General features: G+C 34.8%; 1 protein-coding gene across 1 annotated transcript; it reads left to right on the plus strand.

Moving 5' to 3' along the window:
- The first annotated feature begins 7,479 nt into the window (after positions 1-7,479).
- On the plus strand, positions 7,480-13,578 carry LOC139871705 (hydroxyproline O-arabinosyltransferase NOD3). Its single transcript, XM_071859438.1, has 9 exons — positions 7,480-7,838; positions 9,179-9,664; positions 10,213-10,280; positions 10,368-10,569; positions 10,974-11,071; positions 11,165-11,234; positions 11,322-11,393; positions 12,297-12,410; positions 13,174-13,578. Exons 2-9 carry the CDS (start codon positions 9,272-9,274, stop codon positions 13,234-13,236), a joined length of 1,080 nt encoding a protein of 359 aa, XP_071715539.1. The 5' UTR covers positions 7,480-7,838; positions 9,179-9,271; the 3' UTR covers positions 13,237-13,578.
- The last annotated feature ends 2,338 nt before the right edge of the window (positions 13,579-15,916 follow it).

Genomic DNA, 15,916 nt, shown 5'->3' on the forward strand with positions numbered 1-15,916 from the left:
AGACTGTTCATCTTCATCATCTTTGGTGAAACCCTAATCTAAACTCCTTGTTTCTGATCTGATTCTATTTTCTATTTTATTTTTCTTTTCTATTTGTGCTTATTATCTGTTATATCTTCATCTATAATGTCACAAGTACCGACCTCTCCTTTTACCCCAAATACTATGAACAATCAGGCAAAATCGAATCCTACTTTCACCACTAAAAACCAGCACATCAGATATCGACCAATCAATGAGGGCGTTTGGGTTGAAGTCAATCGTAATAAGAATCAGCCGCATCCTAAAAACCCTAACCCTAATCTTAATAACCTACAAAGATCAACCTTACATGCTCGTTCTCGTTCTGGTCCCAATCATCACTCAGCGAGGCTAAACTCTTCTTACAATCAAATTTACAATAACTTTAAAATTCGGGAATCTGCCATTAATCTTATCAATCGCTTTGGAAAACCATCATCTGGCTCGACTAATTCAGATTCAAACCAATTGCCGATGAAGATTGATAAGTCTAGAATAACGTCTTATCTTTTCCACAACTTTCCCGAAAATTGGTGTTCTGTTGACTTCTGGGATATCTTCAAAAAATACGGCAATATTCATGAGGTTTATATCCCCAGGAAGACTCTAAAAAATGGTAGAAAGTTTGGTTTTGTTAGGTTTTTGGACGTCCCAGAATACCACAAAGACTCTCTTGCTAGGAGACTCAGTCTCATTGTTGCGGGTGACAATCTACTCAAAGTCTACAAGGCTCGCGATCCTGATGAGAAAAAACAAGCATCACACCCTAACAACACAAATTCGGGATCCAGGAATAATGTTAAGGCTGCATCTTCATCTCCAGTGGACGAAAGGCAATTCAAAGATGTGATTCTTAACAAAAAGGCTTCAATGTGTAACATCCCTTCGGTTAAGGTAAACTCTAACGATGAACTTATTCAAATACTTGGTCAAGCGGTTATTGCCAAGGTTAAAGACCTTGAATTTCTTGAGTATTTTAATGAAATCTGTGAAAGTGAAAACCTTGGTGGGTTTACTACCAAATATTTGGGCGGACATGACCTAATGCTTATATTTGAGGAATCCGAACCGGCCCTTGACTTGATTAACAATTCGGACCACCCACTATGGAAATGGCTTGAAGATATTAATCCATGGGACCCCGAAATCTATAAAACCTCTGGTAGACTCGCTTATGTTAACATTTTCGGGGTTCCTATTACTTGTTGGTTAGAATCCACCTTCATTGACATAGCAAAAAATTGGGGTGAAGTAATTGAAACGTTCAATTGTTCCATAACCAACGAAAACAACCAAGATTTATCCCACGGTTCGGTTATTGTCAAAACAAATAACTTCTCACCGATAAATGGCCAAGTTATTATCAATCCCGGTGACATTAATCAATCTAAGGCCTTTATCATTGAAGTTCAAAATTTTTCTATGTTCAACACTTACGGCGATATCGATAATTCCTCAACTTGGGACGATGAAAGTCTCTCGGATGATTACATATCTGATGAAGAGTCTCACTTGGATTGTGAAAACCGTGTCGAAGGCAATGCCGAAAAGACCAACCATAACGACCACTATCCCACACCTTCACAAAATGTCACCTCACCCATTAACCAAACCTCCTCCAACTCCTCTAAACGCATGAACACTCGCCACTTTAACGACAAGGTCGATAACCAACCTTATCAATCTCCTAATATGTTGGATCCTACCAACCGTTTAGATACAACCAACAATACCAATTCCGATACCGATCCATTAAGCACTAGTTCAACAAAACAACCTCCCCTTCCTAACGACAATGTACCTACTGAACCCCCGCCCATCCCCGATTTTAATAACCATAATTCTTACACCTCACATCCTCTCAATAATAAAAGCAGCTCAGGTACGCCTGAGGTAAACAATTTACCCAATATTGAAACTATTACACCAGACCATATAATTGAGGAATCCGATGTACAAAAAGCCCAGCTATACCCTCAGCCCAACACTGTTAATTCCAGCCCAACAGTTCCTATCGGTGAACCAACAAAGACTCATTTAACCCCAGCCCATTTACCTCCCCAGCCCAATACCGTAGACACCAGCCCAACTGACCAACTCAGCGACAATATTGTTACAGGCACGCCTACACCGTCGTCTAACCAGACAGATTCTGTCCCGGAATCAATCCCTCTCGACAACACAACCGACACCCCTTATAATACACCATTAAATCCCAAACCTAACTCTCCATTAAACTTTATGCCCGCCCCGAACAAAATACAACAAACTAATTCCGATCCCTTCAACCTTGAACCTTTACTTGTTACGGGTAACAAAATCACTAAAAAAAGAAAAATCTCAAGCACCGTTGCCAAACCTATTCCTAAACCAAAAGTTTCCGAGCTAAAAAGACCTAGATCCAACATGCTTTACATCAAACATCTAGCTAGAAGTGGTCAAAAGCTTAGAATCTCACAACTGGCTAAACGTTGTAAGTCATCGGCTAATGGTGGTGGTAGCACATCTTATTATTCGAAGGGATCTCACACCGACACGTTGCATAACAACAAGAATAATAAGTCAGGATCCTTCTCTAGCAAAAGTATGGACACGTTTGAATTCGGGAAAAGCATCGGGATTCGTCGCAACAAACAGTGAATCCACTTCCGTCACATCGATATCTGTAAGTTTTTCTCATGTGTACTATTTCTTTAAATATTCGGGGTATTGGGCAAACGGGTAAACTAAGTTGGATTAAGCGAATTTGCAATATAGAAAAACCAACGATTCTAGGTCTTCAAGAAACCAAATGCGGTCAAACACGTGATAACACCATTGAATCTTTCTGGGGAAATTCTGACTTTAAATTCGTCCAAAAGGACTCGGTTGGTGCTTCCGGAGGTATCTTAACTATTTGGGATACTAATATTTTCTCATTCAACTATGCTATTGAAGGCGAATTCTTTTTAGCGATATGTGGTACGTGGGCGGGTTTCGATTCTGAAATTGCCTTCATCAATGTATATGGTCCTCATTCTCACTCGAAAAAAATTAGACTATGGAACGAACTTTCATCCCTCATTAACTCTCTTAATATTCCACACATTGTTTTTGGCGATTTCAACGAAGTAAGAAACAAGACAGAACGTATGAATACTGAATATAATCAACATTGGGCAGATAATTTTAATAATTTTATAAATAACTCCGGGTTAATAGATCTTCCTTTAGGCGGAAAAAGGTTTACAAGGATATGTGAAAAAACAATGAAATTTAGTAAACTAGATCGATTTCTCATCTCCGATGGAATCTTCACTTTCTGGCCAAACACATCCTCCAAAACTCTCGATCGGGACCTCTCTGATCACTGCCCCATCATTCTAAGGAATAACCTCCTTGACTCTGGCCCTAAGCCTATACGTGTCTTTGACACATGGCTTGATCTTAAAGATGCCGACACCGTCATAAAAAGGGCTTGGTTGACCCCCACTAGTGGGAATAGTCCAGACTGCACTTTCCGTAATAAATTAAAAAATGTTAAATTGGAACTTAAAAAACATAGTAACCAACTTGATAACATAGACTCTCAAATACGTGACCACATAACTGAATGTAATAATTGGGAACAACCCGCCGAAATCAGACCACTTTCCGAAACAGAAAAACAAAAATGGATCGGTGAAAAAATGCAACACATCGACAAAGAAAAAAAGAAAATTAATATGCTTAAACAAAAATCTAGGATTAAATGGGCGCTTGAGGGTGATGAAAATTCAAAATATTTTCATAACTATATTAAAAGAAGAACAAGTAAAAACAATATCCACGGTCTATCCATTAATGGTACATGGTCTGAAGATCCTAATCTAATAAAACAAGAAGCATACTCTTATTTTAACAATATCTTCCAATCCAAACAATTACGTGATGAATGCCCTTTCGACAATGTCTCTCACCTCGAATACATTACCTCCTTGGACAATCAACTCTTAGAAGCTAAATTTAGCGAAAACGAAATATGGGAAGCCATATGTAATTTCGATAGCTCTAAAGCTCCTGGGCCGGACGGTTTCAATATGAAATTCTTTAAAAAACACTGGGAATTGATAAAAACCGACCTCATTAAATCTCTAGATTGGTTCTGGGACAACTCTGAAATTTCCAAAGGCTGTAATGCTTCCTTCTTCACTTTAATCCCTAAAAAGCCTAATCCAATTGGATTAAATGAATATCGCCCAATCTGCCTAATAGGTAGCTACTATAAAATCCTCACTAAAATACTCTCCAATCGCCTTGCCAAGGTTATTCATAAAGTCATCGGAACTGAACAAACCGCTTTCCTTAAAGGCCGAAATATCCTCGATAGCGTCCTAATTGCAAATGAAATAATTGATGAATTAAAACGTAAAAAGCAAAAAGGTTTAATCTTTAAAGTTGACTTTGAAAAGGCATTCGACTGCATCGAGTGGGACTTTCTATTTAAAACCATGCAATTCATGGGTTTTGGTTCAAAATGGATTGGATTCATTCGAGCATGCCTTTGCTCATCGTCTATTTCTGTTCTAATCAACGGCTCTCCCACCAAAGAATTCTTCCCCGAAAGAGGAATTCGACAAGGCGATCCCATTTCGCCGTTCCTGTTCATCATTGTTGCCGAAGGTCTTAACATTCTGGTCAAAAGAGCATTAACCAATGGTCATTTGCATGGGTTAAAGATCGGACATGACAACCTTATCATTACACATCTACAATATGCTGATGACACAATCTTTTTCGGTGAATGGAATAAAAGAAATGCCAAATATATCTCTAAACTCCTAAAATGTTTTGAAAATATCTCGGGTCTAAAAGTTAACTTCCGCACAAGCAAGCTTTACGGTATTGGTACTTCTATGACCGAAACCGAGCAAATGGCCTACTACATGAATTGTTCTGCGGGATCTACCCCTTTCACCTATCTTGGTCTTCCTATCGGTGTTCCCACTTCTCACGCTTCCTCTTGGCAACCAATCGTTGAAAAATTCGACAAAAGGCTTTCGGATTGGGCTGCCAAATCTATCTCCTTCGGAGGTCGACTTACGATCATCAAATCTATTCTTAGTAGTATCCCATTATACTACTTCTCTCTATTTCATGCACCTTCCGCTATCCTTAGGGTACTTGAATCTAAAAGACGAAAATTCTTCTGGGGAGGTTCTTCAAACGATAATAAAATTAATTGGATTAAATGGGATCAAATTATTTTACCATACGATTGTGGGGGTTTAAATGTGGGGTCCCTCTTTGCCAAAAACATATCATTATTATGCAAGTGGTGGTGGCGTTTTAAAAACGAAGACAACGCGTTATGGGTAAAAATTATCAAAAGCATTTATGGGCCGGGGGGGGGGGGGGTTGGATACTAACTTTTTATGCAGGAACATTTCAGGTCGCACCATATGGAAAGAGATTATTAAAGCCGGAAAGGTTGCTGACAATATTGGCACATCCTTCACATCATCGATTACAAAGCGCATAGGAAATGGAACATCAATAAGTTTCTGGCATGATATATGGGTCGGTTCTGAGTGCTTAAAATCTACGTTCCATAGATTATTCATGTTGGAATCCCGTAAAGACGTAACTGTTGCTGAAAGAATTCTGAACGTTAACTCCACATCGATTGGTAATTGGGACTGGTCCCGCCCCCAAGTGGTCGCGCAATAGATGAACTCACGGAGCTCAACAACTTATTAATCTCCGTTAATATTTCAGATCGTCCTGATTCATGGAAATTTTCCCCTGACGCATCCGGCATCTATACTACATCAACAATGTCAAATCTGATCAACAAGCTTAAATACGGCACAAACTCTAGAAACTTATCATTACCTAAAAACAAATACGTCCCACAAAAGATCTACATTTTCTCATAGAGGGTCATTCAACAAAAAATTCCGGTCAGAAGCGAACTAGATAAAAAAGGAATTGACCTTCATACCATCTTATGTCCCTTATGCGAGCATCATTTTGAAACCATTGAACATGCGTTGGTAAATTGTCAAAAAATAACTTCAATTTGGACACAATTACTTGATTGGTGGAATCAAAACAACATAAGAATCTCTAACATCAATGAAGCCATCATCTCCGATCAAGGTTTCACACATAACCCCATCGGATCTTCCATATGGCAAGCCACTAAATGGATTGCGTGTTACATTATTTGGAAGCATAGAAACTTAAAGATTTTTTCCGGAAAAATATGGAACCCCGCAGCGATAATCTCCGAGATTCAATCTCAAAGCTTTAGCTGGATCTCAAACCGATCACGAAAGAAAACACCTATCGAGTGGCACCAATGGCTTCTCAATCCGTCATTCTACGCGTCTCCAAACCGCATGGGAATCGGCTAATAAGGCTTATTTAAATCGGACATTGTTCGTTATGCTATTTAGCCTATGTGGGTTAGATTAAATGGGTTGGTTGTGTGTCAACTTTGTCGCCGCTTTATCGGTACTGTTGCCCCCTCCTTCCCTGCTTGTGTTTTCTTACTCAAGTTCGTCCCTCATAGTGTTATCTAGTATACGTCTCTTCCGATTTTATAGTTTAATTAATTCCTTATATCTTTCCTGTCGGTTCCGTTTGTTTATAGCATTGTATAGTAGCATATAGGGACTTGTATTGTTATATTTTAAATAATAAAATAAATCTTTTTTGCTTTTCAAAAAAAAAAATTTAGTTATATATTCTTACTATCAAGTTTTATCCTTACACTATTAAATATGTTTAAAGGTGTTGTATTATATAATATCATAAATCATAATTGTTGTGATGATATTTTTAAAACTACTACAAAGCGTCAATAATCAGGTGTTCTTTGCAATTTAATCCGATTTTTTTTTATTGGAAGACAAATATTTGAAATTCAAGAACATATGTCGGTAAAATCTTTTCGAAGTCACTCCATAAATCGAATAAATATAAATATTTTAAGAGATAGACTCGAACTTTAATACTTTCACACATTACAAGGTGGTTATGCAACTTAATAAGATTATTATGTGATGGTTTTCAAAACTTTAACGCTTTATTCTCGAGTTTTTTTTCGAGCTGAAAAGAATAGAAAAGAAAAGGTATGTGAGTGTTTTATTATTCTTTCTAATCTATTCAAATATGCGCGGAAAGTATTCTTAACAAAAACGTAATGTACTATCCTTTCTAATCATCTACTATCATTGTCTTTCCACTTAAAATAAAAAATGGAGAATCATTATCATTTATTAATTCATCGGTTTCTTTTCCTTTCTATTAAAAAAAAAATAAATTATGGAGAATGTAACTTACGATCTGTTCAAAGGATCTCAAGGCATATAAATCAACAATCAACAAGTAGCATATAAATCCCTTTTATCCATGTCACCATGGGCCATGTGAATGAATATTTAACATTATAAATATTCAATTCAATTCAATTAAATTCATTTGAAGAAGAAGATGCAGAACACGACCTCCACAGTATTATAGTCACCTAATCACCTTCACCCAATTTAGTTCAAAGCACTCACTAAAATCATTTAATTTTAATTTAATATAAAATCATTAAACCTAAATAAACAAATAAAACAATACAAAAACCCTTCCATCATTTAATTTTATTTATTATTCTTCAGTTTCTCGTCAATTGGATCTCATTTTCATCTCAATTTCAGCGTTGAATCACTCTTCCATTTGCCAACACACACACACACACACACACGATTCTGCTGCTGTTTCATTGCTTGCACGATGTCGTTTTCTGCCTTGTGATCCAAGCCTTCTTTTACTTTTTTACAGATACTACTTCCTCAATTAAGGTATAATTTCTGCCAGTGTAGCTTTTAAATTAGGGCTTTATGGTATCTATTGTCCGTGTTGTGTAGACTGTGTGAGTTATTTCTATCGATTTAATTATGAAGTATGTTGATTTTATTGAATTTGAAAGGTCCTGTTGTAGCGACATTATGATTAGGGTTTATGGATTGAAGTGTAATTTAGGTTTTAATGACTCTTGTGTATACATTATTATTAGTCTGTAGTTTCTACAGTAATGATTAAGTTGATCTTGATCAAATTCGACAGGAAATGTTGGGATATTAGAGTTTGTTTTAGAATTGATATTCATAAAATGCTATTCTTTTTATGTGATCGGACTCAATTTGTTAGTTTAATCTTCAAATTCAAGTTATATTCAGTAAGATCTTGATGATTCACCCTAGTTCTAACGAGTACAGAGTTGTTAATGGCTAAAATCAAGTAAAATTGTTACAATTTATTTAATGTTTTCCATGTATATGAGTGTTTTGGGATTGATTGACTAAGACTACTCTCAACCATCACTACACTTTTTCAACCACACTGTGCCACATCCTCAACAGCTTCTTCCAACCACATTCCCAACCACATTTACTAACAACCATCACACCAACCACATTGACCCCACATCAATATTTTATATTTTTATATATTATTATTATTGAATGAATTTAGGTTTTAACTATTGGGTGCATTTTATTTGACCCCACATTTGCCCGTCTTCCAATCGATCAATGCATAGCATTTGGGTTCACGGCCGATCAACGGCGCCCACCACCACTTGCGCTAGCAGTGGCGCCGAAGCAACGGCGGGGTAAAAAACCCCAAGGGCGGTGATGGTTGCAACCGGTCTGAATAGTTTTCCTTGAAAGCTGCCTAAAGCCAAGAATGAGGATCATAATGGTTGTCCTTATATCTATTTTGTTACTATGTGAATTTATTATCTTTATTCTTTATGAAGATTGAATTGAACTATTGATAAGTACATCTATCGGCACTAACATTTCCTCAATTGTGTAATATTGTTTTTCTCAAATTTTGGAAATGTAATACTCTAACGTCTTCAATAAGTCTAAGAGTTGACATTAATTAAGGTTATAATTTCCCTAAATTAGAGATAAACACAAAGGTTACCCAAGTTTAGGGAATTGCACATAGTATGTTACTCAAGAACGTAACTTTCCCATAAATTAATTTAATGTGGCTGTATTGGTTGCTTTATTAGACTTGATGCTTAAGTTTAGTATCATATCCCCTTGCTGTATAGCCTGTTATGCATCTATATAGTTAAGTCAACTGGTTGACTTGTAAATGACATTGACTTTGAATGTGTCTTATACAGATTGGATTACGCGGTTTGAGTGAACGCTACTGACTTTATTAGCTCCTCAAAAGTGGTAATTAAAAGGTTAATGTTTCTTTAATAGAAGCTAAAATGGTGAGAAAAACATTCAGTTGCACATCATCGTCGTTTCTTATTCTTTTGGCTATCGGTTCATTCTTTGCAACATATAATTTAATTACGATGGTAATTCACAACAAAACAGTAAGTTCAGGAGGTGTATATGATCCTATTGTTGAGATGCCTGATAATATGAAGAGATCACGGGGTACCAAGAAGCTATTTCATGTTGCATTGACAGCTACAGATGCTCCTTATAGTAAATGGCAATGCCGAATTATGTATTATTGGTATAAAAAAACAAAAGATATGGATGGATCAGAGATGGGAAAGTTTACTAGGATTTTGCATTCTGGACAACCGGATAATTTGATGGATGAAATTCCAACTGTTGTAGTTGACCCGCTTCCATCTGGTTTGGATCGAGTAAGAGACCAAATCTATTTCTTTCAGTTATTTTCCATTAAGTTGCCCTAGCTATATGCTACTATGCAGAGGTGACAATATGGTCGGGGCCTTGTGTGGGGAACTTGTCAAAATGGGCTCGGGTCAAAACAGGTAGTCTTTGTAGGTTGACTCGATCTGCAATGATTTTCTTTTTCTTTACTTTTTTTTTTTTTAATTACAAAATTATAATCTTCTTGATAAAGTACTATTGAAAGTATTGCATAATAACAATTATATATCTGTTCTTTAGTATAATAAATTTGTTGGCTTTATGTATTTTCCAGTCATATATATACATGTTATGATTTTAAAGTTAATGATATTGATATGAGCCTGCAAAATTCAGTATTATCTCCTCTAACTTCTGATATAATGAGTAAATAGAAAATGTTGAATACACATTAATCAATTGTCTGATAACTGGGGGCCTGTGGCGCTTCATATAATTCTGCACATGATAGCTTTCATCACAATTTACATATAACTATATATTTGATTTCGTGACGTGTATTTCACTTGGTATTCAGGGGTACATAGTTTTAAATAGACCTTGGGCCTTTGTGCAATGGCTGGAAAGGGCTAATATTGAAGAGGAGTAAGCATTCTTTTGGTGGTCAATTTTAATTTTATTTTTTATTTAACTAAATTCAACAAATCTTAATGACTGATTTTACCCTTGCAGCTACATATTGATGGCAGAGCCTGACCACATATTTGTGAATCCACTCCCTAATTTAGCGCGTGACGAATTTCCTGCTGGATTCCCTTTTTTTTACATCAAGCCTGAAGAAAATGAAAATATAATTAGAAAATATTATCCTAAGGAACATGGGCCAGTAACTAATGTTGACCCAATTGGTAATTCTCCTGTTATCATAAGAAAGGTACTACTAAATTAATTTTTATATAATGTTCATATATTGAAACACTTCTTTGTATAAAAGTCGAGGTGGGGAAAAAGGTGGTTTACTGGTTAAAGCAGGTATTTTAATACGGGTCAATTTGCGTTGACCTGAAATACTTTTTGAACTAAGGTTTTAAAACCTTCAATTAAAAGTTAATATGTCAAATGTGACTACATTATTTGTAATACTTCAATAGAAAATATAGAATGTTTTCTGCATTAAAAATATATTTTAGGCGGCCTTTGACCACCATTCGGCCCCTTTGAGATAAAACATACCAGTTTCTATCAATCATAAGTGAATGAGTCAATATTGTCACCTTTATATAAAACCGAAGTTGATTCTGAAGAATGTTATTGAGCAACTGAATTTACTATACATAGGATCTACTCGAAAAAATTGCTCCAACGTGGATGAATGTTTCTCTAAGAATGAAGGATGATCCCGAGACTGATAAAACTTTTGGATGGGTATTAGAAATGTGAGTTGAAGTTTTTGTAAGGCGATTGAGCCTTTTGGATATTGCATACTTATTACTTAATCAACAATTCTGACTTTGATTTTGAGTTGGCAGGTATGCATATGCTGTTGCCTCTGCTTTGCATGGTGTCCAACATATTCTTCGGAAAGATTTTATGCTTCAGGTATTTACAGTTACTCACCTATTGATTACTGTACTAATTACAAGTCTGAATTAACATTTTAATAAAAACATGTGTTCAATTTGTCAGCCCCCATGGGACTTGGAAACTGGGAAAAGGTTTATCATCCACTACACTTATGGATGTGACTATAACATGAAGGTAATCTGCTTTCTATATATCTTTTGCTTGGCAAAGTGGTGTTTTTTAGACTTATGGTCAATGGGGGGTTGCGTAAAGGGCTGACCGGCAGTGGCGAAAACATGAATTTTTTTCACCCGGGGCGAAAATTTTTTTAAAGCGTATCAATTTTTTTTTTGGTAAAATATAGAGGTTTTGGAGAAAAATGTGGTGATTTTTGAGCAAAATGTGGAGGTTTTTGGGCAAAATATGAAGGTTTTGGGGCAAAATACGGAGGTTTTGGGGCAAAATATGGTGGTTTTGGGGCAAAAAAAAATTTCCAACGGGGGCAAAAATCGAAAAACCCAAAATTTTTACACTAAAAATTGCAAATCGACTGGGGGCATCTGCCCCCCCTTGCCCCATGCTATTTCCGCCACTGCTGACCGCACAGGCACACTCTGATGTCTTCATTATTCTTATCCCTTATGATTAATGTTGAGTATGATTACGAGAAAAGGTAATTTCTTATAGCTATTCTAATTGTTGAATCAAAGTGATTTAGGATGCTTTATGCAATGTGAATACACTTCGCCCCCCTCTCATTTTCTTTTAAGATATTCTTTTGAGTTCACATATATGACTCAATAACCATCACATGATGGTGTAGAGCTTGGCTTCGTTATATCCTCACAAGAGGTCTAGGGTTCAAACCTCACTAGCAGCACATCTTGGGGTTGAAAGGGAAATGATCATGGTTAGACCGCATACATGTGAGTAAAAATACTCAATACTCCCCTCGCTGAACAGGGAAACCCTTCAACATTTATCTATTTACATATGACTCATTGTAGATTGACCAATCTATCTATGAATGGATTTAATTGCCACCTCATGTGTTGGTTGTTCTTTATGGAATTTAAGCTAAAGATTTTACTTTTGTAGGGTGAGCTAACATATGGAAAGATTGGAGAATGGCGATTTGACAAGAGATCACATCTTCGGGGACCTCCACCAAGAAATTTACCTTTGCCTCCACCAGGGGTTCCCGAAAGTGTGGTAAGTATACTCGTCACGATCTTCTAAATGATTTTGTCGTAAATTAGAGTCACCATATATAAAGATTGGAGTAATAAAAAAATAAATAAAACATCTAAAGCATGATTAGCAAATAATTAAAGGTTATACTGGTCTTCCAATATCTGTTGCTGTTAAAGTATAAATTTTGATTTCTGAAACTTAATTTTTATGGTGCTATTTTCGTCTGGATAGGTAGATCTTAACTGGAGACTTGTATATATCTTATTTTAGTTTTTGGATCTTAATAAATTTTAAAATACCTTTTATCAACTTGAAATTAAAAAAGCAACCATTTAAACTTAAATGTCAAATTTGGATCAATTTTGCATATGGGGTAGGTTTTTATGTCCCATAATTCTTTTTCCCAGAGATATATAATCTTGAAAGAGTAAGTGGGTGGGTTGCAGTATGCATGTGCATATACTAGAAGTCTAGAATTGTTCTATGACCCACAAGGCCACAAAACACATTCTTGTTCCTCTTTTTGAGTTCTTTTAATATTGATTACGAAATCGATATTACTAAAATTACAACTTTCTCTCTAACAGTAGATTTAGTCACTTGGTTTTTCGCAAAACTATTCCTGGATAACTTTACTTTCAAATTTTATAAATGGTCTGGTTTAACAGATCAACTCATTTACCTATAAGTTGGATACCGTTACTACTAGTCAAGCATTCAAGCAAATTTATTATTATAAAGGAAGATCCAAATTCAAGTTCTATTTCTATGTATGATGCAGGTAACTCTTTTAAAAATGGTAAACGAAGCTACTGCTAACATTCCAAATTGGGATGTTGAATAACAAATCGGGGTATATGAAAAGCTCATCCATAGGATAAAAAACATTCGATAGCGAATTATAGAAAAATGGAACCTAAAATAGCGTGGTAAAAGTGAAGAGAACGCGTAGAGATCATTTTGTGAGGAACTAACTGAAAAACAAGTAGCATCCTTTTGTTCTTCAAGCTATTGAAACCCCTTGTGAATGTAAGCAGATAACTTCTTTGTCTGATGACGACTCATATGTTTTATGTTTTTCGTGTTTTCTGTTCGAAATATATATTCGGCTTATGTGGTATTTAATGTAAATTATTATTTTTAACTATGAATACTCCATAACCCCAAAGGACCTTTTATGATTGAATAATGAATGTGATCACCTTGTGTTTAGGGGTCTATTTCAACTTTTAGTAGAAAGTCACACATACAATAAAAAACACTTGCTGACCTAATCTTTTAATTGGTTCAACTGACAAATGGTTAGTGATAAAAGAATGTAAATTTAACAACATAATTCGTATGTCATATTGTATGAAACTTGCACATACTTAGGTTAAATTTATTTCACATTTCGAATTGATAAAACAATACTACGATGTTAAGTTTTCATAAGGTGGACGTACAATTTTATACAGTATATGATTTATGTGATTAACCGTCCTGATTCGCAATTCGCAACATTGCATTTTACTTGTACATTGATTTTGGATAAAATGCAGTATTGTTAATTGACCATTATATACATAAAATCAATCAACGTTAAAATGGTCACCACTTATTTTCTTAAATATGGAACTAAGATTCATAACCGTACCAGATTTAAACGATAAAAAAATGAGGTTAGATTGATTGACAACTGACAAGTCATACAAGTGAAGGTGTGAAGTGGCAAAGAGAGAAAGTCAGTTGGATCACATGGTGAGCCAGATACTCAAACCAATGGTCCATCACCTGATCACTTAACTTGTAGTAGTTGTAGTTCACTTCACACCACTTACACCCATCACGGGACCTTTTGAAGATTTTCCTCACCACCATTGGTATTTTTCGGTGAAGATAACTTGGTGAAAGACTTTTATAGATGCATCACAAATGTGGTTTTTTAATTTTTACATTACAAGCTTTGAATGCACAAGTTTGATAATTTAGCAACTTGTTTGATAATAATATCACCAACCTTTTTCTAAAACCACCCAAAAATCATATGTTATACAAATACGAATATTTTTTTTTCTTTCCGAAAGACAAATATATTATATAAACACGACCGGCTAATGGGGAGCCCAAACCCGTAGAAGAATCAATTACATATGAGAATGGCCCGTGTTGATGCATATTTGTATGACCGTCGCTGGACGAATAACGTTTATTATTACATTGTACACCTAGTTTTTATACACGCGTGAAACTGATCAGTTATGTAGTGACCCGAACTTTTCCATAATTATATATATTAAATGATATCTAATATCAACATGTTAAGCAATCAAACTTGTTAAGACTTGATTATTTGTTATGAGTTTCATGTAGACAATTGACCACCCAAGTTGACCGGCGATTCACGAACGTTAAAACTTGTAAAAACGACATGATATATATATATATATATATATATATATATATATATATATATATATATATATATATATATATATATATATATATATATATATATATGTTTAACATGAGATTATGTTATGTAAGAATCTCACTAGGTATATTAACAATGTGTGATATACATAAAAATGAGAATATTGAATTATGAAGCTCGAAATGATATACATAATGATTATCGTTATAATAACGTCTTACTAAATACATATGTATTGTAATAAGATATTGATATACTATATTTAACATGATAAAATGATAATTAAGTATATCATTGAGTGTATTAACAATGAACTATACAAGTAAGATGAGACTACTAACTTAAGGATTTCGAAACAATATATATATGTAACGATTATCGTTGTAATAGTATAAGTATATATATATATATATATATATATATATATATATATATATATATATATATATATATATATGATGTTAAGATATATTCATACACCATGTTATCATATTAACATAACAATTTAACATCTCATTTAAGTATAATAACAATGAATTAATTACATTTAACAAGATCGTTAACCTAAAGGTTTCAAAACAACACTTACATGTAACGACTAATGATGACTTAACGACTCAGTTAAAATGTATATACATGTAGTGTATTTAGATGTATTAGTACACTTTTGAAAGACTTCAAGAAACATATCAAAGTACTTCTACTTAACAAAAATGCTTATAATTACATCCTCATTCATTTTCATCAACAATTCTACTCGTATGCACCCGTATTCGTACTCGTACAATACACAGATTCTAAGATGTATATACTATTGGTATATACACTCAATCATCAGCTCCTTAGCAGCCCATGTGAGTCATTAAATATGTGAGAACCATCATTTGGCAACCAGCATGAAATATCTCACAAAATTACAAAAAATATTATAAATCATTCATGAATTATTTACATGAAAACAAACTTACACATCCTTTATATCTAATCCATATACCAACGACCAAAAACACCTACAAACACTTTCATTCTTCAATTTTCTTCATCTAATTGATCTCCCTCAAGTTCTATCTTCAAGTTCTAAGTGTTCTTCATAAATTCTATAAGTTCTAGT

The sequence above is a fragment of the Rutidosis leptorrhynchoides genome, chromosome 1, assembly GCF_046630445.1.
Source record: "Rutidosis leptorrhynchoides isolate AG116_Rl617_1_P2 chromosome 1, CSIRO_AGI_Rlap_v1, whole genome shotgun sequence".
Lineage (NCBI taxonomy): Eukaryota > Viridiplantae > Streptophyta > Magnoliopsida > Asterales > Asteraceae > Rutidosis > Rutidosis leptorrhynchoides.